This window comes from Salvia hispanica, chromosome 2 (assembly GCF_023119035.1).
Source record: "Salvia hispanica cultivar TCC Black 2014 chromosome 2, UniMelb_Shisp_WGS_1.0, whole genome shotgun sequence".
NCBI classification, from domain to species: domain Eukaryota; kingdom Viridiplantae; phylum Streptophyta; class Magnoliopsida; order Lamiales; family Lamiaceae; genus Salvia; species Salvia hispanica.
Genome location: NC_062966.1, coordinates 28,727,229 through 28,742,901, shown reverse-complemented (window position 1 = coordinate 28,742,901; position 15,673 = coordinate 28,727,229). Strand labels below are relative to the sequence as shown.

The window sequence follows — 15,673 nt, the reverse complement described above, 5'->3', positions numbered from 1 at the left end:
AAAAAACTATCATGAAAGAATTGAACAAAAGAGGAATCACCGTAAATTTTGAAAAACTTATTTATACACTACATTACCTGTTGATTTTAACAAACACTATAAAAGTTCTTTATCAATAAAATAGATCTACTCACGTCTTTAATAAAACACGAATACAATTAGTCATTACAACATTAATTTAATATCAAAACAATTAAAGAAATACCCCTACTAATTTCAATAGGTATAACTCCAAAACCTTTTCACTTCTCTTTATTTGGAGTCTATTCACTTCCTCCAATAAACTAAAAGGTCTAAAAAAAATTTATGTATCAACTTTATAAAATAATTATTCTTAACAAAAATCAGTTTTATGTGAACTATAATAGTATATCTAATTTAAAATGACAGCCCTTTTACATATATGTATAGACCTTCACAATGAAAATGTAATAATTTTTTAACTTCACAAATAGTACTATCACATTCCTACCCCATATAATATGTCACTCTAGTAATCTATTTTTTGCCCGAACAATCTAAATAAATACTCCACTGGTCCACGCACCATCGATTTCCACTAGTCCATCGATTCACCTTATTAATTCAAATTTATAATAATTAAGTAATATCCACATTAAAATATGCATGTAAAATAATTTTAACATACAACAAAATAATGAGTAACAAATTTGATTAAAAATTAGCAACTAATCCAACAAATTATATTATTTGAAGCAATAAAACTAAACTTAAACTAAAATATGCATATCGATTTAAATAAAAATAAAATTATTGTAAATCAACTTCACATAGATATAAAAAAGTGAATTTATTATTATAATATTTAATTATTTATGAGAGAAATTGTGGTTGAATTCATTATTGTGTTTAGGAAATAACAACTCTACATTTATTCCTCACAAGAGTTCCCTTAATTCGTTTTCATTATTTTGGGTCTATCGCTCATTCCTTTCCTATTTTTTAAAATACGCTAAATTTAAGTTTTTCTGTTAAATCATACATTTATCTCCCATGGTGGTAACGAACAATATCAACATAATTTAAACGAAAAAAAATATAACAATAAGAAAAATAAAAAAGTAGCAATAAATTTACATCTATCCGAGCCACTAAATTCAACTAAAATTTGAAGCTCAAACAACCACCACTAATTAAATAAAGCCAAACACTTGTAGCTCAAACAACCACTACTAATTCCACATAAATCAAGCCAAACACTCATGATTTATATCCAAGACTATTCTGAACCCCCAAGCCTCTTCATCGGGCTCATTTTCCCCTTCATCGTCCGCCCAGGCTCCTAATGGCATGTAAAAGATAAAAATAAGAAATATGGATTATATGAGACAACAAACCTTGATCAAAACAAAACTCACATCTTCATCAAAGTCACAAAAGAAAATTTTGCAATGAAAATTATGTTATCCAATAACATACTCACACAAAACCATGATTCCCTTCAGCTCGGCATTGCTCAAATGGAGCATGTGTAGCTTGTTTAGCCACAATCATTCTAACCCCCGAGAGTTGAACCATTTTTAAGCTCAATGGCATGATTTTCACCTTTAACAACATTGTATTCAAATCACTCTTAATTACACACATATATAGTAAACGTGTTTGCATGTTTAATTGAAAACCTTTCCACCTCCAAGCCATTCAATTTATCACCAAAAACCATTGCACTTCCACTCCCCCTAATTATCACCAAAGTAACTAAAATCTTTTCTTTCCTAATTATCTAGCAATGTATTCAAATAACTCTTAACTATATATATATATATATAGGAAACATTTTTGCATGTTCAATTTCCCCTAATTATTACAAAAATTAATTAAAACCGTTTCCCTATAGGCTAAAATATTATGCAAGTAACTCTTGTAAAACCTCCCACTCATCACTACCTCCATGATTGTGGTTTCATAACATGTTTGCTTCCACTTAATCACACACGTTTTTAACCCTGTACGTATACATTTTTAATTTAATATAATTTTTTAAATTAAATGGCAATTTTGTAAATTTCTCCAAAACGCACCTTTTATATATTATATAGATATAGATTATACTTGATTCACTTTTTTACATAGTAGTAGTATGTAATAATTTGTTTCTTCGCATTTTAGTTGTCTCTTGATTAAATCTATCTTTTTTAGTTGTCTCTTTATTAAAATCTATGCTTTTAATTTTAACCAATTAAAAACCTTGCTTTATCATAAAATTCTCATTTTTTTTATTCTTTTACACTATTATTTTATCATCAAAAGTAGAGAGTGATAAAAAAGAATTCCATTTTCCTTTTTTTTCATAAACTAACAATGAAATAGTGTAATTTAGGCGAAGAGAGAGAAAATTAATAAGTATTGACGTGTGGTAGAAAAGATTGTTTACAATAAGAACAAGAGGCAGAAAATCGAAAAAGAAAAGATAAAAAAGAAATTTAATGATATTGATGACTTGGAAAATAATATACTATAATTAATTTTATGTTAACAAGCATCTAAAAGTAAGGATAATTGGCTTTCTGTTAATAAACATCTAAAATTAAGGAAATTAACCTACATGACATATCTTTTCTCTATATATAATTACTAATTACCATATGCATAATTAGATATGGTCTACAATTAACCACGCCTAATTAGTTTTATATAATTCCATAAAATCAGGAATTAAAGAAATATCTACTAAAATACACGAACTACTATATAAATATTATAATATATACATGCATAAAAAATTTAACCATCACTATAATTATGGAACAATAAATCTCTATATTAATGCAAATATTTTTAGTTCTCGAATCCACTATTCTGTAAAGAGATAAATTAGTTAACAATCATTAGAGATGTTGATTAATTTTAGAAGTAAGATCCACTATTTTTGTTGAGAAAAAAATTAGTTAACAACCAATCCCTATAATTATGGAAATCAAATTTTTTATAATTATGCAAATATTTTTTTATAAAGTAAAATTAATTAACAACTAATTAATTAGTTATACAAATCAATTTGCATAACACTGATAACACGTTTTCTAGGAATTACCTCCTTTATTATAGTTATCACATTAGTTAATTAGTTCAAAATCCCTTTCATTATAGCTGTATCACATCACATTATAGTTATATCGAGAATAATGACATTAAATAGAAGAGAATATTTATAGCATTAATATTGGAATTAATTTCGAATATAGTCTACATAGATATATCATATATGTACAATTATTATGGGTAAGGATGAATAGAAATATGAGAAATGAAAAATAACAGAGCATGATTCATTAATTATTTTAAATTAATATAAAAAAATTAAGCAGAGATTATTTTCATAAACTACACTATATTACTGATTTTATAAGAGATGTATTCGGTCGGGCCTCAGATGGTCCTGGGCCCGGGCCGGTCTTGGGTTTATAAAATGGCTCAATTGGAGCCCGATTAAACTATTAAGCCCAGCCCAGGCCCGCACTATTTCACTACTGGAATGGGCCGGCCCTGGGCCGCATCTCTATCCATGGGTTGGCTGTTTCTCGGCGAAAACATGGATCTCGCCAGTTTAGGGTGTCAGAAGCTAGTCAAGGACAGAATGCAGAAATACTCCGGAGATGTATTCAAAACCTCGTTGTTGGGAGAGAAAATGGCGGTCCTATGCGGTGTACAAGGCAACAAGTTCCTCTTCACAAATTATTCCGCCGATGGGTCCCTCCTTCACTGATCAACGCCATGTTCCAAGATCTCGACACAACCAGACGTCGAGAACCCAAGGCCACCTTCGACAACTTCCAATACGAAGTTCTCAAGCCGGACGCCTTGAAGCAGTACGTGCCAGTGATGGACTTGTTAGCTCGTGAGCATCTTGAAACCGAATGGAGAGGTAGTGATAGAAATCAATGGGAGCAAAATTATCTATAAAGAAATTTTTAAAAAACGCAAAAAATACTCTATACTCTACTTAATTTTAGTCCATCCCACTCCCACATAAGCATTCCAATTAGCATATTTCCATAAATTGCAACAGACCCCACATTCCATTAACCTCATTTCACTCATATATTATAATAAAACCAATACATAGAAATGGATTTTACGTTTAGGAAATAAAATCCATCTCGTTCGCTTAAATCTTTAATTCAAATTATTCCAACTCCGACCTCAACTCGTTCCCAGAGAAAATCCTTTAGAGACATAAAATAAAGCATTCATTGATACACAAGGACGCAAATAAATAATCTAGAATGCATCCATCCAAAGCCTTCGATTATTTTTTCTCGATCAAGATTACGAATTTTCCAACTCGATACTTAATTAATTCATAAACTTTACATTTAGATCGTAAGATTAAATTATTTCGATTAATTTCGGCCGCTTGCGTCCACAAAATTCAGTGAATTAAAATGGCTCACGAGAAAATAATTTAACTTCAGCTCCGGACCAAAACCACAAAAGCGATCAGTCCACTTATTTTATTAAAACTGGTCCAACACTTATATAAAATAAAATAGCAGCCAATCATACCAATCTTTATTGAACTACTAGATTCCGACCCAAAACTAAATTAAGACTTGACCCAAAGAAATAAATAAATTAACCCACTACCCAAATAAAACCATTTATTGATTGTTGCTTAGGATAACTGATTTGACTTATTTTTGGAACAGGTTGCAGATTGGAGAGAGCTGTTCAAAAGAATGCGTGACGTGAAGAGTGGAGATTTGAGAATTTTCTGTCGCTGAATTCTAAAGAGAAGAGACTTTGGGCTCAAGACCAAAAGAATTCTATTTACTTGGGCTCACACTTGTGTTAGAAATTAAATTAATTAATTTGGGATCAAGATCCTTTTATTTTATTTAAATTGCTTAGCCCAAAACTTGTATTTTATTTAGTTTATTGTAGTCAACACGGAACTGAGTCGATTTAATAGTCTTTGCGTATAAAGATTATCATATTAAAATTCGTAACCTCGACAAAATGAATTCGAACACCGTGTACCGAATTAATTAGTGTCTTGGTGTTATTCCAAGCACTCTATAATAATCTTTCAATCAATCATGAGTCACGCATTCATGATTCAATACAAAGTTGTTCATCACACAAAGCATTTGAATCGCATACATATATCTACATATTCTTCCCCGTACATGTAAACAACACAACCACAAATTTATCCTTCATGCCTAGTCTCTTAATTAAAGGAGATTAATTTCATCGTTCGCACAATCAATTCACGTAATCAAATTTGTAAAATAAATTTGTGGTCTAATTGAATTGAAGTCTATAACAAATTGACACTAAATAAAAGATTCTGATTGATTAATTAGCGTGGGTAATTGATACTACATCCGTCTCATCAAAGATGACTCACTTTCTTTTTTAGTTTGTCCCTAACATTTTTATTATTTTTGATAATGAACCTTACATTCCTACTGATACATTTCCCCTCACATTATAGTATGAAACTAATATACTTCGTAAAAATAGGATTCACTTATCACTAACTTTTTCGACTCACTTTGCTTTTATATTTCTTAAAACCTTGCCGGTCAATGTGAGACGTGTATTAAATGACAGAGGAAATAATAAATTCTATTATATTCAATTAAAAGTGTCAGGTAGTAGTAAGTTAGACATATATGTCATTTACCAACCGGCTAGCATATTGCAGCATATATACAAGTACACTACGTACGCTAAATACAAAGGACAAAAATTCCTCTCATAAGAGTAGGAAAATATGCTTGTATGGATTCCAATTGCACTCTAGAGCATCTTCAATAGAATAAATAAATGGAAAAATAAAGAGAAAACTACTATCATACTCCTTCCATCATATGAGTGTGCAATTTAGGTTAGGCACGAATTTTAATGCAGAATAGTTCTCACCTCCATACATAGAAAATAGTTTCTAAAATTATAGATTGCATGTGTTTGTGGGATAGACCAAAAGAGAAAGAGTACATATTTTTGTGGGAAGATGGAGTATTACTTTTTCAGATAAAATTTTACTATCCAATTAAGAGATTTAATAAATTGATTTTATTGATCGCATATAACTCCATAATAACATATACTCCCTCCGTTTCATTCAAGATGTTCACATTTCTCTTTTAGTTTGCCACACTAAAGATGTTCATTTTCTATATTTGAAAATTAAATCTTTTTTTCTCATTTAAATATTCAATTAATTTTTTCTTTGTACTTACTCCTCCTAAAATCTCGTAATATTCAAGAATGTGGACATCTTGATGGGACGGAGGGAGTATATTTACAAAGTTATTTCGGATCTTATAAAGTTTGACTCTCTTTTTATGATCCAAGATAATCTAACAAAGAAATTCCAATTATTATAAGCTTATAGATATACTAAATTCATGTAGAACTTAACACCGATTGTATGAGGGGTGGTGAATAGCATGAGAGTATCGTGATTTTGAGGGAAAGAGATAACGTGATCTCAAGAGGCCGCAAGAATATACTTCCTCGGTCCCAATTAAAATAGGGCAAAAGTTATGGACATAAATATTAAGAAATTATGTTAAATGGACTAAATGGAAATAAAATAAATTCTTATAAATTTTATAAGTAGTAAACACAAAATTTTAAATGTCAACTAGTAGCTAGGTTTATGTCATATGCCTGTTGCCTAGCATTGCGCAACATATAAAAATTTCAACTAGCAAACCTCGTCATATATCTAAGAATAAAATGGAAATTTTTTTTGAAAAATTAATAAATATAATTCCTGTTTTTATTCATGACTAGTTTAAATGTAAGTGCAGAATGAATGAGTCAGTGAAAATGTATAATTCAGCCAAAAATAATAAAAGTGAAATATGATCAATTTTGTGAGATAAACAAAAATGAAAATATATGAACATTTGAAACGACACGAATTTTAATGCGGAATTGGTAAAATAAAAGAGAAATAGAAGTAATAAGTAATTATAGTATTGTCGGTACATATTGAAGTCCACCATACTAGAGATAAAGAAGTTACTAAAAATAGGTGTTATATTTATGATACCGACCTAAAACAGAAAAGTCCATATTTTTATGGAACGGAGGAAATTTCAAAAGTCAACTTTAACACATATGTATATACATATTTGAGTGATTCAAATTTTATTTCAACAGGTGTGGTGGAGTTGGAATTTTAGACATTTTCGCACATTTACAGTATTCCTTTCGTCTCAACTAAGATGTCACATTGTTCTTTTTTAGTTTGTCTCAACCAAGACGATATATTTATGTTTTTAGTAACTTTTTCTCTAATTAATACACCCAATCATTTTTTTTTCTCTAGTTAAATATTCAACTCTCTTTCTATATCCATTTAAAACTTACATTTTCTCTCTCTTCAATTAACACCATTAACCAACAGCTCCTAAAATCTCGTGTTGGCTAAGAAATGTTTCATCTTAGCCGGGACGGCGGAAGTAGTATAATCTATGACTATAAATATAACCTTAAATCTTGAATCATTTCGTTCCAATATATTTTCATTCTTGTGAATGGCCATACTTACCTATCTTTATCTCTATCTCTTTCTCTAGTTAAATATTCAACTTTCTTTCTCTCTCTATATAATACTTACATCTATTTTTTCTCTCTTCAATTAATACCATTAACCAACAACTCCTAAAATCTCGTGTTGGCTAAGAAATGTGTCATCTTAGCCGGGACGGTGGAAGTCGTACAATCTATGACTATAAATTTAACCTTAAATCTTGAATCATTTCGTTCCTACATATTTTCATTCTTGTGAATGGCCACACATATTTTTCCTACCATGGAAAGCTTAATTCCATGTCTTGTTCCTCTACTTCTTCTTCCTTTCTCTGTATACCTCATCCTTTCCATCCGCAAAAAGGCCTCCGGCCATCGGAAAAACCTTCCCCCGGGCTCCATGGGTTGGCCGTTTCTCGGCGAAAACATGGATCTCGCCAGTTTAGGGTGTCAGAAGCTAGTCATGGACAGAATGCAGAAACACTCCCGAGATATATTCAAAACCTCGTTGTTGGGAGAGAACATGCCGGTTCTCTGCGGCGCAGACGGAAACAAGTTCATCTTGAAGAACCAGAACAAACTATTCCGCCGATGGGTCCCTCCTTCACTAATCAACGCCATGTTCCAAGATCTTGACCGAACCAGACGTCGGGAACCCAAAGCAACCTTCGACAACTTCCAATACGTCGTCCTCAAGCCGGACGCCTTAAAGCTGTACGTGCCAGTGATGGACTCGTTGGCTCGTGAACATCTTGAAACCAAATGGAGAGGTAGTGATAAAAATCAATAAATAAATAATAGGGGCGGATCCAAGAATATAAATGAAAGGGGTGCAAAATTATATGTAATGAAAACTTGAGAATTTGAGGAGAGGTAAATATGTAGAAATTTTTAAAAAATGCAAAATTGAATAATAAAGTAGCATATGTGAAAATATCTGAGGGTCCCACCTTGACATAAGGTGGATCCGCTCATGACACTTATATAGTGGTTTCAGTTTTCTCTTGAAACTGATGTGGGATATTTATACGTTATTTTTTTGTTTTTTACTCGCCAACAGGTAACTCAGTGGTGGAGGCTTTTCCATTGTCGAAGAGATATGCCCTCTCGTTGGCGTGCAGGGTGTTCATGAACATAAAGGACATGACCGGTTTCATGGAACCCTTTACTCTTATGACGAAAGGGTTTCTATCCATCCCGGTAAACTTGCCCTGGACGGCCTCAACTCGCGCTATGAAAGGTGGGAGAGTGGTGCGCCGCAAGCTGATGAGGATCGTGGAGAAGAGGAGGAGGGAGATGAGCAAGGGAGAGGATCTTTTGTCGAAGATGGTGGCGGCAAAGAATGAAGATGGGGAATATATGAGTGATAGCATGATTGTTAATGTCTTTATTGGTTTGCTTATTGGCGCCGAGTATGAACTCTCTTCATTGATCACTAATGTCTTATATCATCTTGCTGAGCTTCCCAACATTTACAATCAAGTTTTGGAAGGTATGTTTTGGTGGAAACATAATGTTTCGAATCACAAACTAACACACTTAATGTGTAGGACTAAACTAATTTTTTGAACTAAATTTTGACTACAAACTATATTTATAATATTTGTAAGCGACTATGATTTTTATAGTAATGGTAGAAATTTTTCGTTGGAACAGAGCAAATGGAGGTAGCAAAGACGAAAGGCCCGAACGAGCTTCTGACGTTTGAGGATTTGGAGAAGATGGAGTACACGTGGAATGTCGTGCACGAATGCATGAGGATAACACCCCCTTCCATAGGAGGATTCAAAGAGAGCACTGCTGAATGCACCTTTGCAGGTTTCACCATCCCTAAAGGATGGAAGGTGAGATCAATTTAATAATGAATGATTTAATATGTGCATAATTGGTTTTGCCCTTTAACCAATAAATAAAAATATAAAAGTTTCGGGACGTATTGTTACTGGTATGTCAAACTAATTCAAAAAGTAGTGCACGACAACCACAAGATATAAGTAGTACTCTCTCCGCCCCTGAAAATTTGTCACTTATTTCCTTTTTCGTCTGTCCCTAAAAATTTGTCACATTTCACTTTTACCATTTTTGGTAATAGACCTCACAACTCATTCTCACTCACATTTTATTTTAAAACTAATATATAGAAGTAGGACCCACATGCCACTAACTTTTTCAATCCACTTTCTATTACATTTCTTAAAACTCGTTTCAAGTCAAATGGTATCAAATTTTAAGGGACGGAGGGAGTAGTATTTTTTTTTCAACATCAATGGTAAATAATTGTATTCATGAGAATGGTGGTGTGCATTAGATTTATATGCATAAATTAATATTATTTGTGAATGAATTATACTCCCTCCCTCAGTCTCATTAGAAATGAAATGTTTTCTTTTTTAGGTTGTCCCAATAAAAATAAAACGTTTCCTAAAATGGAAACAACACTCTCTCTATTTTTTCTCTACTTTTTCTTCTTTCTTACTTTACTCTCTCTTTATTAACTTACAAAACACCACTGCATGAAATCTTGTGCCGGAAACCAAATGTTGCATATTTATCGGTACGGAGGGGGTAGTATTTTTAAATTCCATTTATCCTCAATAGATAGCGAAAACCTAACGCGTAATTATTTAATTACACAATATTCATTAAAACTGATCATGTCACGCGATTATCATATACTTAGTAATTTCAGTTTACTTAACAATATCTATGTATCTAGGTATTGTGGACGCCTCATTCATCACACATGAACCCCGACTACTTCCCGGAGCCGCAGAAGTTTGATCCATCGCGGTTTGAGGGGAGTGGTCCGGCCCCTTTCACTTATGTTCCGTTCGGAGGAGGAGCGACTATATGCCCCGGGAGAAGCTATGTTAAGCTTGTGATATTGGCGTTCACCCACAATATGGTGACAAGGTTTACACTAGAAAAGTTCATTCCAAATGAGAAGATGTTGTTTGGAGCTACACCTAAACCGGCCTACGACCTCCCCCTTCGCATCCATCCTCATAAAAAATAAACCAATCTCTTCTTGATCGGGGTTTGCTCCATCCTTAACTCCAGACCTGTATTCACGGAGACTGCTTTCCAATGTGTCACAAATTGTTTGTTTATATATCACAGATTGCTTGCCTAGGTTGTCATTTTAACTATGGTGTCTCATATATAGTGCTCTGATTTCGTTTTGCAGACTACTTGGAACTATATGCCGAGTTGCTTGCCTACGTACCGAATATTGCTTGCTTAAGTTGTCATTTTAATTATAATGACAGCATAGTACTCCCCTTTGTACATTCCTCATTCATTCAAAGAAACATATTACAAGAAATGGGAACATACACTGAATTCATATATTATTCAATACTTATAATTATATGCACATCTACCGCAGATCGTAATAAAAAAGATGATAATTTCGTCAAAATATCGTCTTTTTTATACTCCATCCGTCCGTGAAATATTGTCCAATTTTACCATTTCGGTTCGTCCGTGAAAAATTGTCCAATTTACTTTTTTTTCAATAAATGGACCTCACTTTCCACTAACTCTTTTGTTTGGAAAATGGCTCGACTTTCTTAATACGACTGGGGAAAGAACCAACAAGAAAATCTAAGAAGATAAATATGGAAAACAAACCTAATCTAGATGCAGCGTCAAATCTTGCCATCAAGAAATATGAATTCAGATGTGAGGAAATTAATATTATTCCATCAAAAGGTTTCCAATTTGTGAGTATAATGCTTACGTTGGATTACGGACATGAAATCGCACTTAGATAGGGCAATAAGTGACATTTACCCTAATTTTTATTTAATAAAATTTTAAACATCATGACAATTCTCGCCTAACAAAATGAATGACATACACGAAAATCAAATAGACATAACAAAAAATCCTATAAAATTGTGAAACCAAACAAAATTAATTAAGATATTTCCATCTCCATAGATTACCCTTGAGCTGAAATATTAAACTCTTTAGAGGGAGTGATATTCAATAATCCAACATGAATTTATATATACTAGCACTACTTTTTAGAGTGAAAGCATTCATTTCTTCAATTCGTAGCTCTATTTTATGAAGATTAAATAAGGGGCCTAGGTGAAATGGTTGGAGTAAAATAATTTCACAAATGAAACAAATGCAAAGGATCGCTAATATCATAAACTTTGTTTGAATCATAATTTTTCAACAAACTTTTATAGTTGATTTACCACGATCTCCAAAATTGAAATTGAAGTTGTTAAATTAAATATCAAAGTGTCAAACATTAAGTACTCGGTCAATAATATCAAGAACTAATTAGGTCGAAATTCGAATATTACCATTAACTTAAAACTTACTTATAAATATAATGGAGTGTTCAAGTTAAGTAATGAATTGATATTGTATATGTGATGGAACTTTACTTCACAATTGAATGATACATAGTCTTGTTTTTATAACATAATGTTTGGTTTATTTGATTATTTTGAGAAAGTAATCCAACAACTTTCTGAAATATAATGTATCATCCTTAACAACCCTCTTTTTCTTAATCAGACACTATTTTCATCATGCATCATATAATATATTTTGCACTCCATAATTTTTAAGTTATACGTATAAAATGCTTCATTATCATTTAATAAATGTTCAACCACAATAATCGTTCCAATATCATACAATAAGTGATGATTTAAATATTTAAACTAGGGTTTAATCCATGCAAAACTAGATCTAAATACTAAAATGCATAATCAAATCATACGGATGACATTTTTTGGTCATTTTAGTATATTTTTAGATCATTTTAGTAAAGGATGACCTAAAATGATCTAAAAAAAACATCAAGCACATATTTTATAAAATGACCTAAAACTAATTAATAAATACATTCCGTGTTTTGGTTAATTATTGACCATTAGATCACCTAATCCTAGGACCAAGATTTTGGCTGCATTTCTGGATTTAGATGCATTCTTGTTTGGATCATCTCCCTATAAACCAGTATTCAAATATCAAAAGATTTCGGGTAACGAATTCAGGTTACGGTAATATATTTCAAGTTGATTAGAGTTTGTGGAACACAATTTACGGTGAAAAATTGCATCTTTGTAGATTTACTATTCTTGCAATTTTATAAGAATTTGCTGCATTTTTTGGCTACTAAAATGAAATTCCGGCGGATGAGTGACGGAAATGAATCGCGACAATTTTTTTGTCACTAATGAAATGAACCTGAATTCAGATGCGAGGACATTAATATGTATCTATTTTAAGGTTATTGACAAATTTCTGAGTATATGATTAAATTGGATCATGGACTTGAAAAGTTTTCATTGAAAACGCACATAGATTGGTAATTTGGTATAATTATTGACGTCTATTAAATTAAAGGAGGCCTAATGACTATTCGTAGAATTCGCCTGACAAAATAAATGGCCGTACCGTACATGAAAAGAAAATATGCATAACCACAAATCTAAGTAAAGATATCTCCATCCTTGTTGATTAATCTATAGGCCAAAATACCTAACCATTTTAGAGGGAATATAAATAAAAAATCCACAATGAATTTATAGTAACACTCTACTTTTCAAGAGTGAAAGCATTGATTTCTTTGTAGCCCACTATTTGGAAATTAAGTAAGGGGCCTAGGAGAAATGATTTACATATATGTCAAAAATAAAATCAAGTTTAAGTCATTAAGTGTATCTAAATATTAAATTCTACCTATTTTAATGATCACTAATCAAACTGATAATAATATTGTAAATTTTACATGTAAATCCGAATTAAACTATTGAGAGAATTACACTTTTAGTATGTAGATATTGCAATAATATCATCCACAGTTCCTATTCTTTCAAAACATCACAAAACATCCAACAATATTATATCAATGTCTAGGGGTGATATTTTAAAGTATAGGACCGTAAAGGATATTAGTCCTATGTCCAAGGACTGAAATTATAGTTCTTTCTAAATTATTTATAGAGAAAAAATTTGATGTACAACATTTTTAATGTCGAGGAATTTGGTGTGCACTGGATTCCCAGTCGAATCTATTCTATGTTTGTGTGCATATATTAACCCTAACTGAATTATTGAACTTGAAAAAAATAATTTAAAATTAAACTTATACAAGAAATCTAAACTGAAAAATGATAAAAATTCCATTATTTGGTAAATATTATGAAAGGTTAAAGGTAAACTTAAAGGTGTAAGATATAGAATAAAAGGCTAGCTAGCTACCAAATACGATTTTTACAAGGACATATTAATTTTTTTTTTTAAATAGATACAAACATTTGTTGGTGAATTTTTGCCTATTATAGTTGTATCTGCCATTTCAACTTTCTTATACTTATAGTTTGTTATTGTAGTTTCTTTATCACAATAATTGACTCGTACATATTATACGGCGTGTGACTATTTTCCTAAAATTAGGTGGAAAGAATTTTGAGATTAAATAAAGAAAATTCCTTCTTTTGAATAGTAATAATAATTTCTTACTGGACCTTAAATCTTGATTAATTCCTCCATTTCCGCTGTGTTCTACTTTTATTTTTTTAATATAGTGATGTAATTTAATCAGTAGTATTGATTCTATATGTTTACAATGGATCAGGGACATTAAATTTTACCTTATTTTTTATGTAATAAAATATTGATCATGATAAAATTAAAGGAAGTCCAATGACTTTCATAGCTTTCGCCTAACAAAATGAATGACCTTACATGAAAATAAAATAGACATAACCACCAAAAAATTTGAGAAGCCAAAATATATTAAAGGGTTTTTGGCCTTAAAAATCATAAACTTTCCTCGAATTTCCGTTTTTCCCATGAACTTTCAAATTGGTTTTAAAACCATGAACTTTTGATTCGTTTGCTTCTTCACACAGTGGGTTAGAGGTGAAACCCGACTGAATTATGTGTCATTTTTAATCCTACTTGGCGGTAAAATTATAAATAAAGTCCTATTTAGCAATGCCACATGTCTTATACTATTTTTTCATATTTCCATTTTTCACCCATCATCTTTCCATTATTCCCATTTCACACCCCTCATAAGGAATTCGACACTTCAACATTCTACCTCGACCGCCATCTACCAAATGCGCCGAAATTCAGGAATCCGAAGAGAAACAGAGAGATAGAGAGAAGCGATCTCTCTTCTTTCGCGGACAGGGACGGAGAGGGGGGTAAACTCTGAATCGCCGGCGACACGGTAGACCGTGGTGGAGGCGGCACAAAGGCAGCAGCAGTGACATAGATCGTCGCGAGCGGCGAGATGACAGAGACAATGTGAATTGAACAAAAGCTAGAAGAGAAAGGAGCCTGGACGTGAGCATCCCGGCGAGAGATGGGAAAGAGATTTGGGGCGGTAGAAGTGTGAATGCATTTGATCGAGAATTTCGGATAGAGGAGCTCTCGGTGAAGAAGGAGCATCTCCAGAAATTCGTTGAAACATCTCCAGAATTGCAGATTGCATCTCAAGAAATTCGGTGAAGAAGGAGCATCTCCAGAAACATCTCGCGAATTGCCGATTGCATCTCCAGAAATTCGTTGAAGAGAGCTCGAAAATTGCAGATTGCTTCTCCGGAGATTCTTTGTTGATTATTTATTTAATTTTAAGTTTAATTCAAAAAATAGTGCTGTTTCACTCATAAAATTGGTTTTTCCATGTACTGTTTACGTCTGTCCACGTTGAACAATTTTACACCGGAGATTTGGTATTTGGGTCGGGTTGGTAAAAAGCAAATGAATCAAAAGTTCATGGTTTTAAAAACAAATTTGAAAGTTTATAGGAAAAACCGAAATTCGAAGAAAGTTTATGGTTATAGGCCAAAAACCCTATATTTAAAGATATCTCCATCTCCATCTCTATTGATTAAAATATAGGCCAAAATATCAAACATTTTAGAGGGAATAGCATTCAATAATCCGCCAATTTATATTCAGTTTGACTTTTCTAACTTCAATTCTTTGAAATTAAAGTTAAGTACTCTATATAATTGAGTCATTTTTTTTTAAAATTGTTTTAAAAAATTGTAATAAACAGTTATAGTGAATAAAGAATAAAGTAAAAATAAGAATAATATAGAGAAGACTCTTCTCTACTTTATTCTTGTTTAATTTTACTTTACCATTTACCTATTTTAATTATTTATTA

At 31.9% G+C, this 15,673-nt stretch overlaps 2 protein-coding genes across 2 annotated transcripts; both read left to right on the top strand.

The window, feature by feature from the left end:
- The first annotated feature begins 7,798 nt into the window (after positions 1 to 7,798).
- LOC125206718 (beta-amyrin 6-beta-monooxygenase-like) lies at positions 7,799 to 9,223 on the top strand. Its single transcript, XM_048105957.1, has 3 exons — positions 7,799 to 8,285; positions 8,576 to 9,007; positions 9,144 to 9,223. Exons 1-3 carry the CDS (start codon positions 7,799 to 7,801, stop codon positions 9,221 to 9,223), a joined length of 999 nt encoding a protein of 332 aa, XP_047961914.1.
- A 13-nt stretch (positions 9,224 to 9,236) lies between these two features.
- Positions 9,237 to 10,531, top strand: LOC125206717 (dammarenediol 12-hydroxylase-like). Its single transcript, XM_048105956.1, has 2 exons — positions 9,237 to 9,359; positions 10,232 to 10,531. Exons 1-2 carry the CDS (start codon positions 9,237 to 9,239, stop codon positions 10,529 to 10,531), a joined length of 423 nt encoding a protein of 140 aa, XP_047961913.1.
- The last annotated feature ends 5,142 nt before the right edge of the window (positions 10,532 to 15,673 follow it).

Coding starts and splice junctions, on each gene's coding strand:
- LOC125206718 (XM_048105957.1), top strand. CDS start 7,799: ATGGAAAGCTTAATTCCATGTCTTGTTCCTCTACTTCTTCTTCCTTTC. Junction 8,286..8,575: donor TCTTGAAACCAAATGGAGAG/GTAGTGATAAAA, acceptor ACTCGCCAACAG/GTAACTCAGTGGTGGAGGCT. Junction 9,008..9,143: donor TTACAATCAAGTTTTGGAAG/GTATGTTTTGGT, acceptor TGATTTTTATAG/TAATGGTAGAAATTTTTCGT.
- LOC125206717 (XM_048105956.1), top strand. CDS start 9,237: ATGGAGTACACGTGGAATGTCGTGCACGAATGCATGAGGATAACACCC. Junction 9,360..10,231: donor CCATCCCTAAAGGATGGAAG/GTGAGATCAATT, acceptor CTATGTATCTAG/GTATTGTGGACGCCTCATTC.